This window comes from Taudactylus pleione, unplaced genomic scaffold (genome assembly GCF_031769625.1).
Source record: "Taudactylus pleione unplaced genomic scaffold, aTauple2 ptg000331l, whole genome shotgun sequence".
In the NCBI taxonomy this organism is placed as follows: Eukaryota; Metazoa; Chordata; class Amphibia; order Anura; family Myobatrachidae; genus Taudactylus; species Taudactylus pleione.
The window spans coordinates 5,090,590-5,112,599 of record NW_028284732.1 but is presented as its reverse complement, the minus strand read 5'-3'; the positions used below and the strand labels follow the sequence as shown (position 1 = coordinate 5,112,599).

General features: G+C 44.2%; 1 protein-coding gene across 1 annotated transcript in view; it reads right to left on the bottom strand.

Moving 5' to 3' along the window:
* The window catches only part of PPP1R9B (protein phosphatase 1 regulatory subunit 9B), a 39,120-nt gene extending 18,608 nt beyond the window's left edge, over positions 1-20,512 (bottom strand). Inside the window, exons 1-2 of the mRNA XM_088443602.1 lie at positions 19,115-20,512; positions 12,016-12,148 (exon numbers count right to left, since the gene is read on the bottom strand). Of these exons, the coding sequence (XP_088299728.1) occupies positions 12,016-12,148; positions 19,115-20,260 (1,279 nt within the window). The 5' untranslated portion in view covers positions 20,261-20,512. The remainder of the gene's footprint in view (positions 1-12,015; positions 12,149-19,114) is intronic.
* Between the last annotated feature and the right edge of the window lie 1,498 nt (positions 20,513-22,010).

The following is a 22,010-nucleotide window of genomic DNA, read 5'->3' as shown; positions in this document are numbered from 1 at the left end:
CATTCATTTGTATTTTTTTTTATTATTGAACTCTATCTAGAACTATTGGTTAAGTTTTAAGTAGAATTGTCCTTTAAAGGATGACTAAACCAAAATATATTGCTGCCTCTGGGTGCTCCAGTGAGCCAGAGACTGATGCCAATAATTACTTCATCTCTGTACACCACAGCATAATATATGATGGTGCTATATAAATAAAGGATTATATAAATTTTATATAGGTATGGATGGTAGGGAGGAAATATAATATGATGCTGGTAACATTGTCGAGATAGGTAGCGAGGTACAGGGGGGCAGGCAGGGGGGTCGTGCCGATAACAATGTCATTACGACCCACCCTTAATGGCATAATGCGTCATCTTGGTCAGGATCCGGGAGTGTTATCTACTCTCTTGAGATCCTGGGAGGATTGCCCCGAAATCATGAGTAGCAATAATCATGCACCTTCTAGTGGACAATAGATATAGCACAAGGCCATGCATTTGTGTGTACACCTGTGTATGAACAAGGTGGACAAAATGTGTCTAAAAAATATGAGCTGTTCATCTGTAATTTCTATGATTCAAAAATTATATTTTATGTATGTCCATCATACCATTCACCTGTAGCAGCTCTGTACTCCAGTAGTATTTCTACTATACAGTATTACTATTGAGTGTGTAGGATTAATATGATGTGATCTGGAGCATCATCAAAAATCACCGGATTTAGAGCCAGATTAACAATGGGGTTGATGGGATTACAGCCTCAGGCTTCCACATAAAAATAGGCCCATCAAGACAACATAGTGATGACCAGCTGGCAACACAATTGGCCATAAATCATTACAATTGTATTTCTGTTTTCATCACAAAATATTACAATTGTATGTTTTTAGGGAGACATTGGGGCTGATAGTGTAGGGCAGGGTTAGGCAACCGGTGGCACTCCAGCTGCTGTGAAACTGCACATTCCAGCACATTTTACCATAGGATGTAGTTAAGGTCTCAATACCGACATCCGAAACCCGACAAGGGACTTAAGATAGGCGTCGAAATACCGATCTTAATCCCGATGCCAGAAAGCCGAAGGGCGCAAGCCCAAACGAGGTAAGTCTTAGCCTTAGCGGGGGGGGAGAGTTAGAATTAGGGAGTGTAACGGGGTTAGGGTTAGGTTTTGGGGGGAAGCTTAGGTTTAGGCACCCCTATCGGGCAAGGTTAGGGTTAGGCACCCCCCTGGGAGGGTTAGGTTTAGGGTGCAGTTAGGGGGGGTTAGAGTTAGGCACCCCCCCGGGCAAGGTTAGGGTTAGTCACCATTAAGGGAGGGTTAGGGGGGGAGAGGGGTAGGGATAGGGTACTTACCTGCCCTGTCGGGATCTTCTCCCTTCGGGCTGCTGGCATCGGGAAATTATATGAGACTTCTTGCCCATTCCCTTACCACAGGTTTAGCATTCCTTAATAGCAAAACTGTGGCTGGGCATGCTAGGATGTATATTTCCGCACCAGCTGTAGTGCCACAATTTGCTTACCCTTGGTGTAGGGGATGAACAAGTCCTACATGGAATTGGCCACATCTACACAACACTAGCCACACCCACACAGCATTGGCTACACCCACAGAGCACTGGCCACACCCACTCAGTACTGGCTCCTCTGCTTTTCACAATAGGTCACTGATTTTCAGGCCCAGACCAGGGGGGGATTTAGGGGTCAGGACTCCCATATGAACAATATTATTGGGCGCCCACTCCTCCACCATCCATGGTGGGCTTCTGGTGAGACTCGTAAGCTTCTATTGTGTGCTAAGAACTCCTCTTCCAGGCTTCCTGATTGCACATGCGATACTCCCGTGGCTCTCACTGATATAACCAAATCTTCCAGGTTCCTTGACTGCACATGCAGATGTAGTCTTTGTACTGTATACAAATAGCGGTGGTCTATTGGGACACTGGAAAGTTCTGATGCAACGTGACTGCCTCGTGTTCTTAGTGGGAAATCCAGCACTGCCCCAGTACCATGTGGCCTTAATCCGACTCTGACCAGAGTAATATGACCAGATATATATGAAAAGAGTACTGTGACGCCTGGGGATTGGGGTTGGCTAGGGCAGGCATGTAAGGCTGAAGCAGGAACTGGTGAGGCATGAATGAAGCTGGAAGGCTTTATCCAGCTCTTTCTCATGAGCTGAGAGGAGGCAGTGGAACAACTGGTAGTGGACTGGATGAGTACCGATGATAAGTTAGCAGTTGCTAGCCATGTCGGACTGGAACCGATGATGTAGATGGAGACTTGCATACACCAGACTGGAAATGAATTTGGACGGACTGGGGCCATTCAGATACAGAGTACCTGGGAGCTCAGGGGGTCATTCAGACCCGCTTGCGAGCACAGGACGCTAGCAAGCGGGTCGATGGTGCCGAATTGCGCATGCGCACGACGGAGGGAGCTCCGTCGTGCGCATGCGCGAGACCCGAATAACGACGGCCAAGCCGTCGTTATGGGTCTCGCACCAAAGGGGGCGTGCTGTCGATGGTGACTGACAGCACGCCCCCTTTGGTGGGCGTGCCGGGGTCGTGGCTGCCAGACGGAGGCGTTCCCATGGGAACGCCTACCATCTGAGTCCGGCCCCACTGACATCAGTAGTGATGTCAGTGGGAGTGATTTTGGCTCTGATAGCACCAAAATCACTCCAGGGCTTGCGGTCACCGAGACCCTACCGCAGGGTCTCGTCGCAAGCCCGATGGTCGCGATGGACTTGACCATCGCGACCATCATCATGGACGCTCACTATAGCTTAGGGTGGTAACCCACAGCTATGCGAGCGTCCATGAGGCCGCTCCAAGTTGAGGGAGGAGGGCCCTGATTCAGAGCGAGCGCTCTGGTCAGAGCGTCCGGCTCTGAATCAGGCCCTCAGTACAGACCTGTAACTTCAGCAGAAGCGACATTGGACTGGTAATTTGGGCCAGCCAGGAAGTTGAACTTATAGGGCTAAGCGCTCAGTGATTGGATGGGAGCAGTGCTCTGAGTGGTGGAGGAGAGTCAGGTGACTGAGTCTAACATGGCTGCGCCCATACTGAGGTTTTGGAGGGAACTTTTCTCAGCATGCTAGCACTCAGGCTGCACACCAAACAGGAGCGGCTCTAGGCACGGGCAAGCCGGGCCGTCGCTTGGAGCGCCACTGTATTCGGCGGGCGCAAGAAACACCCTCCCTCCTGGCGCTATTGAGAATATGTAAGCTCACGGGGAGGGAGTGGAGGAGGGAAGGGGCGGCAACATAGGACGGCGCTGGGCGCAGTCAAGGCCTAGCGCCGGCCCTGACGCCAAACATACTGAGAGCAGAGCGCTGCGGCGAGCCACTTCCATGTCCAGACACAGAGCAGGAACAGTGTGGACAGGCCTTATAGCCAGCTGGATGCGGGCAGATCTCTGCCTCATCCGGGAGTGATTTGAGGTCACAGCGTGAGCAGACCTCAGTGCTAGCCGGTACAAACACCGCAGAGGTAAGAAAGTGTTTTTAGAACTATGGATCGTGACAAGTACAAGTTACTAGTATTTGTGAAAATCCTCTGCTTGTCTCTGAGCAACTTTGTTTTGCTCGGTACACATATGTATATATGCTCGTATGTATATAACTAAAGAAAAAAAGTATTTTAAGTTGGTCTTATTCCTTTTTCTCCATTTCAAGTTTTGGGAGTTGTTGTAGATCATTATGCAATTTTTTTTTACTTTTAATTAAAATTCTGAGACACTTGGGAGTCTTTTGACAGTTTGCCTATCACAAGGAGAGATGTTCACAGCCCATTTCACACTTCCCCCATATACACTTCTCACTCATGCCTGTGAGTTGTATCAGCACATCAGCCAACCATATTCTTTATCATTTTCTTATAGATAATAAACTATTCCTGTGAAATATCTTTAACTGAGATATTATCCACCAGTGTAGTTGACAGTGTTTTATCTTTAGAGTGTAAGCTCTCACGAGCAGGGCCCTCTTCCCTCAGGTGCTTCTCCTTTCCCTTACTTAAACTATCACATACTCCCTACAACGCCACCTAACCTTTGGTTGCTGCCGCCCCGCTACTGATTTGAGTGTAATGATCGCGGATGCAGCAATGTTTGTAAACCATGACCTTGGGGAAGGCTTGCCAACAATCTGGCTGCCTCTACCTGGAGGAGGCAGCCAGCTCGGCACAGGGAGGGGGCGTGACAACGCAATGGTGGCCCCGCCCCCGCTACACAATGCCGACATTACCAGTATTGTGTAGCTGGGGGCGGGGCCACAATGTTGAAATTCAGCGCAAATCGCGGCATCAACTTCCCCCGGACTGGCCACTTATGAAAGGTTGGAGCGGACGCTGGCGGTGGGGGCAGGGGAGTGTGGGCGAGTGGCGCCGGCTGGAAGACTTGCCCACTCTTCCTAGGGGCCAGGAGCAACACACGATTTTCGGGAGGCTCCTGGCCATTGTATATTTGCGGCTATATCACTGAAAACACCTGTTCGGGGGGTTAACCGCAAATATTAAGTTTCCCCTAGATGGTGGCGTTACCTACCGAAGGTGGCGTTATCTACCGGGATGATGTACATTACGGTGCTTAGTACATATGTAAAATGCGGTAAAACCCCCGTTTCTGGACTTTTATCGCATTTTCAGCTTTAGTACATCCCAGCCTTGAAATTTTTATTTTCACTAAAGCCTTCATGTCATCTAGGCTCAGTTGATTGTATTTGTTCTCCTTGACTATACACAAAATGTCTCTGTTTGTGTAATAGTATCCAAAGCAGAGCTAACTTGGCTGGTTTGTGTTCAAGGGCATGAAAAATAAACACCTCTGCCTAGACAAAAGAGGTACAGTATTGTGAAGAAAAGTATCAGGAAGGCAGAAAAATAAAACACATGTTTATAAATGTTGCAGGAAAGTGTACACAAACCAATACATTAAAGTTACTTGAATGTAGAACAAAAACAATTAAATAACTATAAGATAAATATTGCATGTAGGAGAGGCATGAATGGATTTAATTCTCATTTTAAACCTGCTGAATTTTTCTATGACTGGTCAGAAATATATTGCAGTAATAGTCATTTTGCATAGGTCTAACTTTGGATAATAATGGGCCAGGCTGGGGCAAGCGCCCATAAGCCCAGGGCAGTAGGGACCCACGGCTTTTGTTCAAACCACCTTGAGGACATGTCCCCTGTTTCTCTGAGCCTTTCTCTAACATGTCCTTCCCTGTTTTTTAAATCTCTGTTTAACTGTAGGATCCTGTGGCAAAACAATAATGGTGGGGGAGCGTGACAAGTGGAGTCACATATGCCTTTTGTCTCTCTGGGGTCTATTTACTAAGCAGTATTAGGAGACACTTTTCACTCTCTTTCTCCTAACACTGCTTAGTAAATAGACCCCTTAGTCACATATACACCTCTATGATTCTGCACTTGTCACATGTGCCCCACACCTCATGTGGTTTGTGACAATAGGTTAAAGAGTTGATGTGATAAGTGGTGGGGGGGTATTTGTGACCAGGGGAAAGTGGCAGGTGGGCATATGTTACAATGTTACAAGGGTATAGTAGGGGAGGGGGATGCATATATGATCCAGGAGCAAGAAAGATGAGTGTGCAGCAGGCCATGCACTCTCCACTATATGTGTAATGTATATAGGGTCTGACCCAGAGATGTACCCTTATGCCACCATAGCTGTGAATTTCTACACAGCTACTGTGCGAAAATATGTAAATGTCACAGACGCCGGTAGATGTACTGAGATCCCTACAGGCAGCTTAGCAGATCCAAGCAGCTGCGTATAAAGATGCAGCATCGTTCTCAGATTCTTCGAAAACCAGTTTGAGTAACTCTATGGTCGCGGAAATTGGGTGAGTGTACTGAGACGCTGGAGCCATGTTTACTGCGTATGGGATCGCAGACGAAGCCTGCAACACGTGCCTGACACCGTCACACCTGCGTTTCTGCCGCCACTTCCTCTTTACCTCCTCCAAAAGCACCTGGACTGTCAATCACTGCAAATAAATCCTCACTATAATTGACATCAGTAATGTACCTTACTGTGTGCACGGTATGCAATTTACGTATAATAACTCAACTCCATAAATATTGGCATTGAGTACAATTCAGGCCGAAAATGTATACTCTACTGAGCCTCAAATCAGCTTATTCCATCACTGCAAAGGACCCTTATTACTCCTCATAATTACAATTAATGATATTAGTGTGAGATACCCCTGGGGTTGAACAATTTTGAGGTCTCTCGCCTGAATCAGAGGTGTACGCTAATGCAGCCGCAACCTCATCTTTTTACCGATACGCAGAAGCAATATTATACAAATGCTGGTTCCCTTTGTGTATAAGCCTGTGCCGGAATGTGCAAGCCTTGGTCCTCAATGAGAATACAGCCGGTTAGTTCGCTCATGGACAGTGATATCACTGAAGCACAAGGCACCGATTGGGCTCATTGACATAAATATTGGTTTAGAGCACAAATGGCTGCTTGCACAACTCGTCAGCAATTTGTTCTGCTCTAGAGTTAATTTAGACTAAATTTAGACTAGCTTCTGCATCTGTTACACCTTTTTTATTGTAGCAAAAGATGAGGGGGCTGTTGTTAGTAACAATGTTAACTGCTGTGCGTGCAAAGTACTTCACAAGGGCCTGATTCTGAGTCACATGCAGTGTTGATGCCGCACAAAGTTAGCCATTGTTTATATGTCTGTGCATGCATCTGAGTCACAGAGTGCATGCGTCCCGATTGTTAGCGCTCAGAGACAATTTTAATACTTATAATTTATGGCCGACCGTGGACGGCTGGTAGTCATCACGCTGTCAAGGTGATGGGCCTATAGTTATGTCGAGGCCTGGGGCTGTAGTCCCATGTGCCCCATTGTGAAATATGACCTGACAGAAGGTTGATCCAAGTGGCCATGATGACAATTCACCATGGAAGAAGGAGGGTGTACTGGGCCTGATTCAGACCCACTCGCAAGCACTATGCGCTCGCAAGCGGGTCGATGGCTGGCCAGGAAGCTCACTGGGGGAACGAGACAGTACCACAAGGGTCTCATCGCAAGCCCGATGGTAGCAACCACCACGACCATCACCTGGCCGCTCGCAAAAGCTGTGGGTGGTCACCCACAGCTTAGCGAGCAGCCAGGAGGCCGGCTCCAAAAAGAAAACGCCCTGATTCAGAGCGAGCACTCTGAAAGAGCGTCCGGCTCTGAATCAGGGCCACTGTTCCAGAAATTTAGGAGTCTCCCAGACTTTCCGGGTCAGTATGATTAGCGATTTTGGCTTCCTATTTCTATATTATTACTGGGAAGCTCCTTCTTTCAAAACTTTTGGGGACAATTATTAACCTCTTCTACAGGTAACTAACTTGAAAATGAGGCAATGCCCAGAGTAACCAATCTGATTCTAGCTGTCATCTTCCTAGCCTGATTTAGTAAAATAAAGCAAACATCTGATTGGTTGCTGTAGGTAATACAAGCTTTTCTACTGCTACCTGTAGTACATTTTACATAAATGTATCTCAATATGTTGTAGTCTAAGTGGTTAATACCGGAAGAAGCATGGCGACTAAAATAAAATGATTTACTCATAAAAAAGCTACTACAGTCTGGCCTATATTGTAAATATTATTAATGTAATATTTAGGAACGCTACAGAAATGAATATATGTTAGGCTAGGCTGTGTGCCTTTATGCACAAAGGGCCTGATTCAGAGGTGGACACTAATGCAGCCGCAACTGCATCTTTTTCCACAGTGCAACTTTATGTATGGCCGCCAACATCAGCGCAACTGTGGAAAAGGTTGCGTCTGGCTAACCACCACCCTGTTACCACCGAGGAACTCCCACTGAAATCCCACCTCTGTGCCTCCAAATTCACTCTGCGTCCCTTGGTGACAAACATTTGGACTCCTACGCAGTGCGACTCGGACGCATGCACAGACAGAAAAAAATCAGCTGCTTGCGCCCGACATCGGCATTACATCCACCTCTGAATCATGGTCAACGCTTCTTGTCTGTAAGAATTAATACAAATAATTTGTTGCAATTAACTAACTAGTAAGAGTACAAACCTTGGGAAATATTTAGCATTTGTAAATATTATTATTATTTTACTTCACTTGGAAAGTGCTAACGTATTTCCAGTAGTCCTAATAGCTTAGCTTTGAAAAAAGCACCGCATCATACCAATGTGAGAATGGTTAGGCAGGCCTGGGCTTGGTTTGGACCGATCATAGGATGGGACATACGTAGTACAATAGAGGAACTAATATGAAAATTCAAATGACTTTGCTCCAGAGATCTTATTTGGGATCTTGCATAGGCTCTGGAATGGGGGGGGGGGGGGGGGGGAGAATGACTTGGGGAGGAGGGGGCAGGTTAGTGTGTGTAGTGCTTTCTGATAATAATTCCCATGTGTGGCATTCATACATGCCACACATGGAATTATTGTGTACTGCACCTAAACTTAATGCATTAATACTTGTTGCATGAATTGCTGGATTGGGAGTCCCTATGTCTGTATTTGGCTGAAGTCTGATGTTGTAGTCACTATGGGGCATATTTATCATCGAAGGCCGTATGGCCTCCGATGATGAAGTTTGAACTCCCTACGAGGAATACTTTAGCATCCAGCTCGCAGCGGGTGAAGCCTGACACCGGTGCAATTCATCATTGCTCCAGTGCGGGGAAGACTGCTCCGAACACCAGTTATCCTGCTACCTGTCGTCCGAGCAACGCATACGTGACCTCGGGTCACATATGTGCAAAGCCGCTAGGATGGAGTGAGGAGGTGGCGGAGGGATCCCTCTTCGCATCCCCGGAACTCCCCGAAGCGGGGATCCGAGAACAAGCACCATCTGACAGCAAACTCCGGAAGCTCCAAAAACTCAGTTTGAATACCAGGGGGGGTCCTATCGGCCCAGTAACTTAAAAATGCGCAAACTAGAGATTCCGCATGGTTAGCGGGCCATTTATCGGTTGATGAATAGGCCCCTATATGTGCGTGTTCATGTCTGTACATAGGGCGGCCAGATGGAGCAAAATTTGCAGCATTTGATATTCTTGTTTATCATCCTGATGGTCTCTGTAGTCCTAGAGTAAGGCTCAGTGCACCTTAGCGATAAGCATCAAATTACAACTCCCAGCAGCAAGCAGGTCACCGTCCTCCTCCTCTCCCTGTGCTGGTTGGATAAATTGTCTGTACAGGGACACACTATTGGCTGCATGTGTTCCTGATGCTGCACGGTAGCTCTATGTCAGTGTTGTGTGTATGAGTAAGGAGACAGGGAGAGAGCAGTGATGTCCGCATGCAGAGGCCAAATCAGCAAAAGCAAAGACCCGTTAGGCTTACTAAGCTCTGTCATCAGGTAGGTGGCGTGGCATGTTACTCCAGCTGCATCTGAGGGGACGACATTCAGCAATTTAGGGGCGCTAAAATGAAATTATATCTTGGCCCCCCAACCTAAAAACATTGTGGCACCCCTGGAATCATGTACATAAATGATTGTTTCTGTGAAGAACCATCTCTGATAAGTGGCTGTCATGCAGATTGCAGCATCCAGCTTGAGTATATATAATAATACCACCATCTTTAGCACCTAATTAAACACCAATTTTTTAATTTCCACCCCTTTTCATCAGACACATACATAATTACCGTTATTTTAGTATTCATTAACACACTTAAAACAGGATATATCACTGATATCTCCTGGTTAAGTCTGCCTGCATTAATTTCCACATTCCCGATACATTAGTACATTAGTATGGGGATGTAGAAATTAGGCTATTCATCAAATTCCGAAAATGATGTATTTTCGGAATTTGATGGTGTTACTATACACCACTCTAAGGTGGCGTATAGCAAGTATCACTTACCTGCTGTCAGCTGGGCAGGTCCTCCTCGGTTCCCACCTTCTCTCTGGCTGTGCTGTGTGTTCTCCCCTCCACAATGCTGCTGCTGCTGCCTGGTAGCGTCTCTCCTCTGTTCCCCGGTGATACTTGTAAGTGCTTCTTCATTAACTGCACTTACAAGAGCCACCAGGGAATGAAGGGAAGACACAGAATTACCGCAGCTGTAGTCAGTGCTGCGTATACACCGCTTTTTGTGAACGTAACGGCGCATGTGCAGCACTGACTACAGCTGCGGTAACGTAGAGTATATAGGGAAAAGTATCTATTTTCTGAAAAGCTGTCATCGCAATAATGACAGCTTTTAATCTAATTACCTCCATCAATTTTTTTTAGTTATGATGAATAGGCCCCACAATATGGTAATTCTGTGCATGGTTGTCTTCATTATGACCATGGAAAAGAGCAGACTTTTATGTAGTACTCTCCCATATTTCTCTACCTGAACGACATCTGATACATACTGCCAATCTTTTTGGCCCTGTACACACTGCTGTTTTTTGTCCAGTTAATGCCTAAAATTTCCCTAATTGCTAATGAAAATTGCAGCCTGTATGGAGTCTGGACAACACTCTCAACAATCCAAATGGGAGATGTGAGTAGTAGAAGCTATCGCATCCTTACGGCCCTGTCCAACCACTGCTGAATGCTGCGATTGTGTCACTGAGCATCGTGGGGGGGGGGGGGCTATGATGGTATGATGGGATTCACCGCGAATCTGGTCATCAAGTTGCTGGATCTGGTAAAGTAGGCAAATGGTATGTGCACTTGTAGATTACTAGCCAATAAGAGAAGCAACTCCATCTGGTTTTGTGTTGTTTACCTATATAAATGTTCATTAGGTAATGAACATGGGACTGAATTGTTCTTTATATCATACATGCGCAACAATACAACTACCTCCAGTGGGTAAATTATCATGACAAATGCTGTTTATCAGTGGATGAGAAAAAAACTTTTGATGTCTGAAGAACTAACAAGAATTACTTGAAGAGTGCAACTCCAATTTCATGTATTTGATATCTTACATATTGTATATGCAAATATATCCCATAGTTCTATTGGTGCAATAAAACTCATATCCTGTATACTATATGTATCATTTATCCCTATCATGCAGCTCCTGTCAGCTGTGGTGGAGCTAGCCCTGATGAGTCACTTTTCTATAGCTGGAATCCTCTGCCATGTTTTCTTGCTTTCATCAGATGATAAAGTGGCAGAGGGGACTAGCCGTAGACAGTGGGCTCACTAAGGCCAAATCCTGGATGGAGAATGTTACACTCTACCACAGCATGAATATAGAAATTGTTTACAAATACCTATAATTGTGTATCCCTCTTGTCTGATCATTTGCTATATCTATATCAAAAACATAATTGATATCAATAAAATAAAATCAACATAAAATTATTTATTTGCTCATCTCTAAGCACTACAGTATTTTATTAAAATCTCCTGAAAATAAAGTTTTTCTATTAAAGAGCGATAGGAAATCTTTTTTAGGCCAATTAACCAATAAGAGTTTGCCAATGCAGCTTAGCAATGCTCAGCCCCTCGGCGATAATGGCTGTCAGACGTAAGATAACTTTTACTGCTTTGCTGTCAGTTGCATACAGCTTAGTAATATAAGCCATTTTTTTCCTTTATCACCCCATGCTGTTACCATGTTGGCGATATTGATCAGACAACATATCCCTGTCCTTGTTACATAGTCAATAGCGTTGCAGGAGACTCACAGCGACGGCTACAGCCAGTGATACTCAGCAACAGCAACCACTGGTGGTAACATTTACCATATAGAAATAAGCCCTATCTCAGACGTAAACAGATATTTTCACAGGAGATAGGGCTTTTCAGAGCTCATTAAATGTAACCCATAGAGTGAATAGCAAAATAGCATTGTATTGAGGGACAATTCCGTATTATAGGGAAAAAACATGTTTGGAAACACATTGAATGGGTTGAGCTCTGGTGGTGTATCCTTGTTGGTTAGTGGGTATGTTAGTATGAATAAAATAGGAGGTTAATATACAGAACATAGGAGGCAACAGAAGATTATTATCACAGTATGGTAATTCTACAATGTAGTAAGCTCTATACCTTTTTCTAGCTCCACAGGGAAGAGGTCCAGCCTCTCCACTCGTTTCTCAAGCTCATATTCTGCAGACGCGGCCATGGGATCCACATCATCGTTACGCCGGTCATATTCTTCATTAGAGTACGTGCTAAAAACCTGTAGGATAAACACTCTTAGCTTAATGCAAACTCAGACATAGAACACTACTATTAAAAAGACGTTTTAATTTATTCCTTTGCAAACTGAAGTACAAAACTCATACTGAGTGAGCACTCCCACTTCCGCAATCCATTGTTTAATATTTTTTAATGATGTATTAATAAAATCAACTGCCAATTTTATCTGTGAACCGGTCAACTATACTAGCTTACCCCTATGTGATGAGAAATGTTTATAAAGTTCTTTATTTTATATGTTAATCTCAAGTAATAACTTAAATTGGGTACACACTAAAGATGAGCGGGTTCGGTTTTACTCGGACCTCAAAAATGGCATTCACGTGTTTTGGTTAGCCAATAAAATTAATCCGAACTAATCCAAACTTGCGATAATTTTGGTTTAAAGAACCGAGTAAATCCGAGTTAAACCGAACCCGCTCATCTCTAGTTCAGACTAGACGATTTTTTTCAGCGATTTGCTGATTTACGATGGATCGGAATGACAAATCGTTCAAATTGTCCAGTGTGTACACACTATGGCCCTGATTCAGACCCGCTCGCTAGTCTGAAGGCAGCTCGCAGGTCTGAAGGGCGTTTTTTTTTTGTCCGGCCTTCTGGCCGCTCGCTAAGCCGTGAGTGACCCACAGCTTTTGCGAGCGGCCAGGTGATGGTTGCGACCATCAGGCTTGTGACAAGACCCTTGTGGTAGGGTCTCGTCTGCCACAAGCCCCAGTAAGCTTCCTGCTCTAACAGAGCAGGAAGCCCACTACTGACATCACTCGTGATGTCAGTAGGGCAGCCCCCAATCGGCAGGCGTTCCTTCTGGAACGCCTCCATTTGGCAAGCCACCCCCCGGACCCGCCTACAAAACGGGGGGTGAGCTGTCGAGAAATTCCCTCGCTCCGGGGCTCGCGCACGCGCAGTGCCCGGCTATCAACCCGCTTGCGAGCACTATGCGCTTGCGAGCAGGTCTGAATCAGGCCCTATGCGTGCTCCCGCGTTGTCGTACGTTGCATCTTCAGATCTGCTGTACATGCTGCATAATCTGAAGATTTGGCTGACGACCCCATGCATTTTGATGTGACGGAGGGACGTTTTGATGCGACGGAGGGAGGATATATTGTGCGGTCGTTCACCAGATCGTGTGGTGTGTACGGACCGCACGATATGTTGTTCCATCGCATCTGCCTTTGACTGGGTACACAGGTCGTCTAGCTTAAAGGCACACCAGCACATTCAACCCCATGTAGTAACAAATATGCTTTCCAAATGGAAAACAATAAAATATTTCTTGCTGGTAAGGCAAGAAAAATAATTTGACCATCATTTTATTGCAGTATCCCCTCGCCACGTATATCACTGCAGTCTGTGCGGACAGCATGGAGATCAATTAATTACAAGATAACTGTCTTAAAGTTTGACACTTTGGCCCTCATTCAGAGCCGTACGCTCTGAGCAGAGCGCACGCTCTGAATGAGGGCCGTTCTCAGATGCAGTGCCGCAGCCATAGAGGCCATGTTCAGACGAATTTCAGAAGATGACACTGCACCTGCTATAGACTGGTGCGAGTGTCGATGGCGCACACGGTGATGTGCCAAAGATGTTAGAGTGTTCAGAACCATCAGCGGAGTTGCATCGTCCATGGGCATTGAAAGTGGTAGTCTCAGGGCTTGTGTGGTCCGGCGCATGCTAGCACACAAGGGGAGGGCTGAAACTAGCTTTTGCAAATTATTGCCGCTGCAACGCCGCAAAAAGTCGCAATTGCAGCTGCAATAGCATGCACATCTGGGAGGGAGACAAAGAAATAGCAGATCATCTAAATAATTATTTTGGTTTAGTATTCACTACAGAAAAAGAGGGGAAGGGGCCACAGTTAGGTTGCAGAGGCATTCATAAAAATTAGGTACATGAAATTTAATTTACATAGGAGAGGGTCCTAACAGAACTCTCTAAACTGAAAGTGGATAAGTCAATGGGGCCGGATGGCATACATCCAAACATTCTAAAAGAGTCCTGGTAACACCATTAACAGAATTATTCAACCAGTCGCTAGTATCAGGAGTGATTCCAGAGGACTGGAAAAGAGCAAATGTAATACCACTGTACAAAAGTGGAAGCAAAGAAGAAGCAAGTAACTACAGACCAGTAAGCCTTACATCAGTAGTGGGAAAAATAATGGAAACACTATTAAAAGAAAGAGTGGTGGAAATCCAACAATTTACAGGCTCCCAAACAGCATGGATTTACTCACGGGAGATCATGCCAAACAAATCTTATTGACTTTTTTGACTGGGTGACAAAAGTAATTAGATCAAGGGGAGGTGGCAGATGTAGACTTTAATAAGGCTTTTGACACTGTCCCGCATCGCAGAATGATAAACAAACTGTAAAGCTTGGGACTGGATTATTTGACTGTTGAATGGATAAGATCTTGGTTGCAGGATAGGAAACAGAGAGTTGTAGTAAATGGAGTGTATTGGGTCAGTGCTTTTTAATTACTATGTTGGTGATATTGCAAATGGTATTGAGGGGAAACTATGCCTTTTTGCAGATGACACAAAAGTATGCAACAGGGTAGACACACCAGGAGGGGGTAAAACAAATGACTGAGGATCTGGGTAGACTAGAGGAATGGTCAAGAACATGGCAACTACAGTTTAATGTAAAAAAATGCTAAATCATGCACTTGGGTCTCAATAACCTAAAGCCTAAATATAGTATCAAGGACTCTATATTGGAAAACACAGAGAAGAAAAGGGATTTAGGAGTAGCTATTTCAGATGACTTGAAGGCAGGCAAGCAATGCACCAAAGCATTGAGGAAGGCAAGTCAGATGCTTGGTTGCATAGGGAGAGGAATCAGTAGCAGGAAAAAATAAGTGATAATGCCACTGTATAGGTCCTTGGTACGGCCTCATCTAGAATAATGTGTTCAGTTCTGGAGGCCATATCTCCGGAAAGATATAGACACATTAGAGACGGTACAAAGAAGGGCAACTAAAATGGTGCATGGCCTACAGCACAGAACTTACCCGGAAAGACTAAAAGATCTTAAAATGTATAGTTTGGAACAGAGAAGGGAAAGGGGGTACATGATAGAAACTTTCAACTACATGAAGGGTTTTAACAAGGTACAGGAGGGAAGGATTCTTCCAAGGAAGAGATGTACAAGAACACGAGGACATGCAGTGAAACTGGAGGGAGGTAGGCTCAGAGGAAATTTGTTGAAAATTCCTTCACAGAAAGGGTAGTGGATAAGTGGAATAGCCTCCCATCAGATGTGGTTGAAGCTAATTTAAATTGGAACAATTTAAACACACTTGGGATAGGCATAAGAATATCCTTAAGAGAGACGTAAGGTGGAAATAGGGTTGAAGTTGCCAAAAGAATAAATTAAAAAGGGCAGACTAGATGGTCCAAGTGGTTCTTATCTGCTGTCAAATTCTATGTTTCTATCTGATAAGATGCTGTCACAGTGAAAAGACAGTATAGTGACAGGGATGGCCATCACTATTCAGGCAGGGTAAGTGCAAACTTCTGATTTTAATAATTACAGAGCACTGTTTCCGGACTCCAGTTCTCAAGGATGCCGACAGTGCATGTTTTACAGATCTCCTCAATGTCACAATTTAAATTAGCCCCGACTGTGAATCTTTAGAAATGTGTCAGCCAGTGATATAAAAGTTGTGTAAAACATGCACTGTTAGGCATCCCTGAGGTCTGGAGTTAAGAAACACTGCTATAGAGCTTACAAATCTTACCCCTAGTGATAACCATGATGACAGTAATGCTTTTGACAGTGTAGGCTCCATCATTTAAAATGCACAAGTATTAAGGCAGTCATTTCTAATCTTTGCTGATATGGAGTGATACTTCTTAGAGCCCCATTGCCACCAATGATAAATATACCCCGATGGTGAAGTCCTCCTCTGCAGGTCCATCTCAAGGGCCGTCTAAGTGAAGCGGTCGCACGGGGATGTCACCCCATAGAGGGCTCAAGCCCAGTTTTATCAATGAGTGATATTCTTGTTATCACTCGTTACTAATCTTAAATGGTGCTACATCCAATCAGCTCCTGTCATTTATCAAACACATGACAGTTAGGAGCTGATTGGTTGAAGCACCCTTTAAGATTAGTAATGAGCGATGATGACAAGAATATTACTTGTTGATAAATCTGGGCCTCAATGCAGCCACTGGGACCAATGACTGCCACTTATCCAGGACTGAGGACATCTGTCCAGACTGTCATCATTTCCAGATGGGCAGTGTCTGGTAATCTTTCACCGCGACCATGGTCACAACCATTCCCTTGAGCCCTGTGCTCTCTCCCATGCCCTGCCACTGACTGACTCTCTTACGGGTGACTACAATCTGCTATTCCCGGCCGGCCATAGCTGCAGTCACAGAAACATTGCTCACTTCTTAGCACCAGTTTTCAGTAGTTCCATACTGAACTGGACCTTCTGGGGGTGACAAATAGTTAAGTTGCTTGTGGGCACCAGGTAGCAGCATGCAGCAGGGACGGTTGGTGCTCCAGGCACTGATCTCAAACAAAATGATTGTCCCAGTCAGATGCTTCACATGTGAGAAGATTGTTGGAAATAAGTGGGAGACGTTGAGCTACTCAGGGGGATGTATAAATAGGGAACAGGTTACTATATGCCTCCTTCCTGATGCACTTTCATGAAGTGGAAGAAACCTTCTTCCTAAAACGTTCCACGCTTCTGAGCATACTATTTATTTATTTATTTATTTATTTATTTATTTATTACCAGTTATTTATTCCGTGGAGCTTTACAGAGAATATTTTGGTCATTCACATCAGTCCTTGTCTAATGGAACTTACAATCTATATTCCCTACACAAGTACAGTACACTACTAGGGTTAATTTTTTGTTGGGAGCCAATTAACCTCAGTATGTTTTTGAATTGTGGGAAGGAACTCATGCAAGTACAGGGAGAATATACAAACTCCACACAGTTAGGGTCATGGTGGGAATCAAAACCTTGACCTCAGTGCTGTGAGGCAGTAATGTTAACCATTACCCCATCCATGCTGCCCAATTTACATGTGATATCGCTTTTCATACCGGGTATTAGTAAACCTGGGGCTGGCCCAGCTCCTCTGTCTTCTAGTTTTTATTCAGTATTGAAAAAGCTCACATAGACTGCACAGGAAAAGCCAAGAGGCCTGTCACTAATTAACCAATACAGAACTGCCTTGTTCGGAGCATGAAAGCCACTCTGATTGGTTAGTGTTCTTTAGATCCCAAGTGGGATCTAGCTGCGTGAGCTAAAATGATAACGTGTGGTTTCATTTATAGATTTTGTAATATATAATGTATTTTTGTAACAGTATTTGGATGCAAGGTCATGCTGGTCCTTTTAGTTCTTCCCTCCCCCATTCCGCACCCTTAAATGTAAGGTGGTAAGAGTCAGGCATATGCCAAAATTGTATTAGGGATGTGCATGTTGCATATGTAAGTGGTACAACCACTTACATATATATTACAAAGGCACTGAATATAATCATAATACATTTAGATATCTTAATGGTCTCCTTTAATATATGATAAACTGCATTAGGACTAGAAAACTGCACAAGAAAAGTGGCACAATGCAATATATCAATATTATAATAAGGAATATTGTAAGCAAAAAACATTTCCTTTTTTATAAACCTGAGATTGTCTGTGAACATTAGAAATAGTTAGTACGTTTGCTATGAATACACATTGGTGTATGTCAGTCAGGTGACCTCTGCAGCCTGCAGTACACATTTTTTTGCCTAAGCTTATACCTTTTTGCATAATATACACCCACTGCTCTGTGTTAATATATGCCACTCTGAAATGCATACATATTTGCATGTTCAACATACACTGCTCTGTCAGTGTATACCAGTCACAAATTATATTGTACTGAACACCACAATGCCAGCTAATAGTTATAAAAACCACATAAAACTTTAATTCCAATAATAACACCGTACTTTACAGTTCACCTACAGGTAATGTCATTATCCAGTGCAGTCTATAGATCACTTATAACTAAGCAACTTGAGTCTCCCAAGCTGTTATGGAAACACAAGCATACTGGGACTTGTAGTTCCATCACAGCTGGAGAAATACAGTTTGCCTATGTCTGCTCTAAATAAGCAGCACCCAAGAGCCCAGATATCTGACACCCAGTGTTCTGTTTGCCATATGGGCAGTAAAACTGCAAGAGACAAGGGTGCAATAAGCACTGCAGGACTCCACACAGCTGTGCCAATGAAGATAGGCCAGTGTACAGGAACCTTTAAATCTCTAAATAACCCCAATAACAGGAAACGTGGGGGAACTACGCTCTCCCCCCCAGCACACCCTGCCACTGTCCCCACAGCAGGAAGTGTCATGCAGGCGCACACACACTTCCTCCATTCAAACAGCTGAGTGTGTGGCAAAGCAGAAAAAAATAACCCCGTTGAGATAACTGTGCTGTGTCTTTATACGCAGACAGATATATAGACAGAAAGACATACAGATAAACTCTTTATGGGTCTTAACCCATTTACGACTGTATATTATGCATCAGTGGTATAATACAACACTGACGGGGAGCATGTTTGTGTTATGTAAAGAAAGAGAGATGCAATATTCCTCCTGGTGTCATGGAGACACTACATGCCTTAACATTTGCTGTACCATTCCTGGACTCTGTACAGCAGCAGACTCTGGGATTTTCTGGCCTGTTGTCACTGTTGGGAATACATTGTTATTTTAGTCACATTGGTTGACTATATATTAAGAATATAGAGATGTTCATATGTATTGGCTGCATAAAAAAAGAGAAATCTTGGGTATATTGGAAAATGTGACTATAGGTTGATTGAATCATATTCTGCCACTTGCCTAGCTGATAAGTGACTCAACAGTGTAGGAAATGGGACATTACATGGCTTGACTGCCAAGATGCCTTACCTTAATGGGGGCCGTGCTGAAGCGAATTTTTCGCGTTGAAGCCTGCTCCTCTTCTTCTGACAGACCCTCAATTTCCTGGCAACTGGTCACCGCTTCATAAAATCCATCCTCATCTTCATCCAAACCACTACCCCCCGAATCCTCTCCTAGTCCACTGTAAGCACTGAGCTCTATTACTTCAACCTCAGACCAGTCTTCCCTCTTGAAGTCATCCTCTGCTGCCTCTCCTTCAGCCTCTTCTTCCAACTCTGTTTCTCGCGCTGTTACCCCTTTTGCTTCTGAGCCACCATTCTCAATTCCAGTGTCGGTAGACTCATCTTTTGATTCCTCATGTTCCTTAATTACATCGGTTTCTGACTCCCCACTCTCTTCTACCTCCACTGGTTTGATTTTACAAATTTCCTGGACTACAGCTGGCCTTTGAGGAACATCTCCTGCCTTTCCCAATGTTTTTTTTTCTTCTGTGCCTTTGGCTGCTTCTGGTTGAAAAAGTCTTGTCCGCCGACTGGTTGAACCTTTAATGGGAACTTTGTGAATGTTATTGCGGAGATCTGCATTCTCAAACACTGCACTCAACTGGCTTACGGTAGGTGAGACGGCCTCTGTGTCCAGCTTATCAAGTGACTCTGTGCTCCCACCAAACCTCACTACAACATCTAGTTTTCTGTCCTGGAACCCACCCCTCTCTTTACGCAAAAAAATCCTGTTGGTGGTCTCCTTTTCTTGGAGATTCTTCTCAAATACCCGGCGTGCCTCCTGCAGTTTGGAGGGCTGTCTATCTGTAGGTGTATCGAAACGGCTCACCCTCTCCGATACACTGGTTCCTAGCTTCAGTAGGGCGCTATGGTTGACATTTTCATTCAGGCTGCCGGCCCGCGGCAAAGTCAACCGAGATGGCTTCTCCTTTGCTTTCCCAGTTTCATTATCACTACCTGCTGGACCTGTCCCCATCTGTAGGAACATATTTTTAATACGGTGAACATTGGAACCATATTTGCACCTTGATTTACGAGCTTCCTCAGATTCCATCTCATTTGCCCCATCTTTACCAGTGCGCAGTGTCTGCACCCCAACCTCATATGCATTCCTATGTGGAGAAGAACTCCTGGGTCCCCCACCTGAGGTCTTACCCTCCGTTTTCATCATTTTTGGGATGTACGATGTGGGTACCCAGATCTCATAGTCCTTTTCTCTCCTCCTCCAACCTCGTCCTTTTTTTGTGTCTGTCACATCAAGCTGAGTGAAGCATCCTCTCTTCTGTATAACGGAGCAGTGAGATTATCTAGCACAGCTATGAAGCAGAGATATGAAAAATACAGTCACCCACCATGTCACTGTAGCTGATGCATCCTGGCCTAAACTAGCATCACGAAAGGCAACATCCTCCTTCCTCCTTTCTCTCTTTGACACCCCCCTCTCTCTGTATCACTCCCCCTCTCTTGTGCTCTCCCTTTTTTCCTGCCTTCTGCAACCTGAAAAGGGTTCCTGCAGGGTCCTACAGAGAGAATGATTGCTGAAGCTGAACAAAAACAGAGAAACAGAGGGAGGAAAGGATTATAGAAAGAAGAGCGATCCATCTGTCAAAATGAGTTACAGGGCTGAAATAATGAATAGCTGTGTGACCAAACTGACTGTGCACATATATATATATATATGTATATATATATATATATATATCTATATATATATATATAAAAATATATATATATATTTAGATTCCTAAATAACGGAAATTAAGAAATAGAGTACCATGCGTAGACACCAACAACAACTTAATTGTAGCATTTTCTAATGTAATGAAGCCTGGCATCTACAAATCTCACGTTGCCTTGCTGTTATGATACATAACATGTTAAACTGCACACATTTCAACTATTTTATAAACTTTGATTTATCAAGTTGAAGTGAGCTTTACAACAAAACTGATTTCAAAACATACCGGCCTGTATTACTGGTTTTTAAATGCAGAATTTAGGCATTTTCTATATATTTACAAATATAGCATAGATGGTATATCCATGTACAGGTTTATGTTTTGATCGTAAGCTCTGCATCATTGGAAGGGGGGAAGGGAGGGGCTGTAACATAGTTTTTAAGCTTTGTGTATGCACTACTGTAACTGTCATATTACTAAGACGATGGGGTCCATTTATTAATTATTGGGTTTTAAACATGATAATTATAATTTCTTATCACCGCTGTTCGCAGCAATAAATTATGTTCAGTATTAAGTAACACATGCAGGAACAGGGGCTCCAATAGGATGTGAAAAGTGATTACACTGTGATGTGTAAAGTAAAGTGATTGCTGAGATACTCACTTTACTTTGCGCTGCGGAACCCCGGCCATCTACTGCGCATGTGCGGTCATTAGCTACCTGGGCCAAGCACAATAAAATAGCCTCCACACAAACCTATAGGGGCTGCTATTGCAATCAGCTGCAGAACCCCTGTAATGCATCCTGGGGATAGTTACATTTTGTGGGTATCCCCATAAAATTAAAATTTTATGGGTATTTCCTGCAAAATCAGTTTAATAAATATGTCTTAATGTATTGTTATTATCGGGTGAGAAAAGACAGATATATAACATTCATTTAGAGATATTAACATTTAATTTTGGCCCCCGATAATTAACATTCTGTCTCGCTACGAGCGCCGGAGCAATTCAACATTGCTCCGGCGCGGAGACAGCTGATCCGAAGATGCCTTAACTGTTACTTTAGAAGAGGTGCTACTGCGTTTGCGTTCTGGGGAACTGGGGATCACGCAGGCGCACAAAGCTCCAGCGTCTGGCATAAGGTGCCGGGCATTCTAATGGATCCCTCTTCGCAACCCAGGACTCCCGCAGGGTGCAGGAGCAAATGTCATCTGAAGATGGAGATTGTTCCCACAGC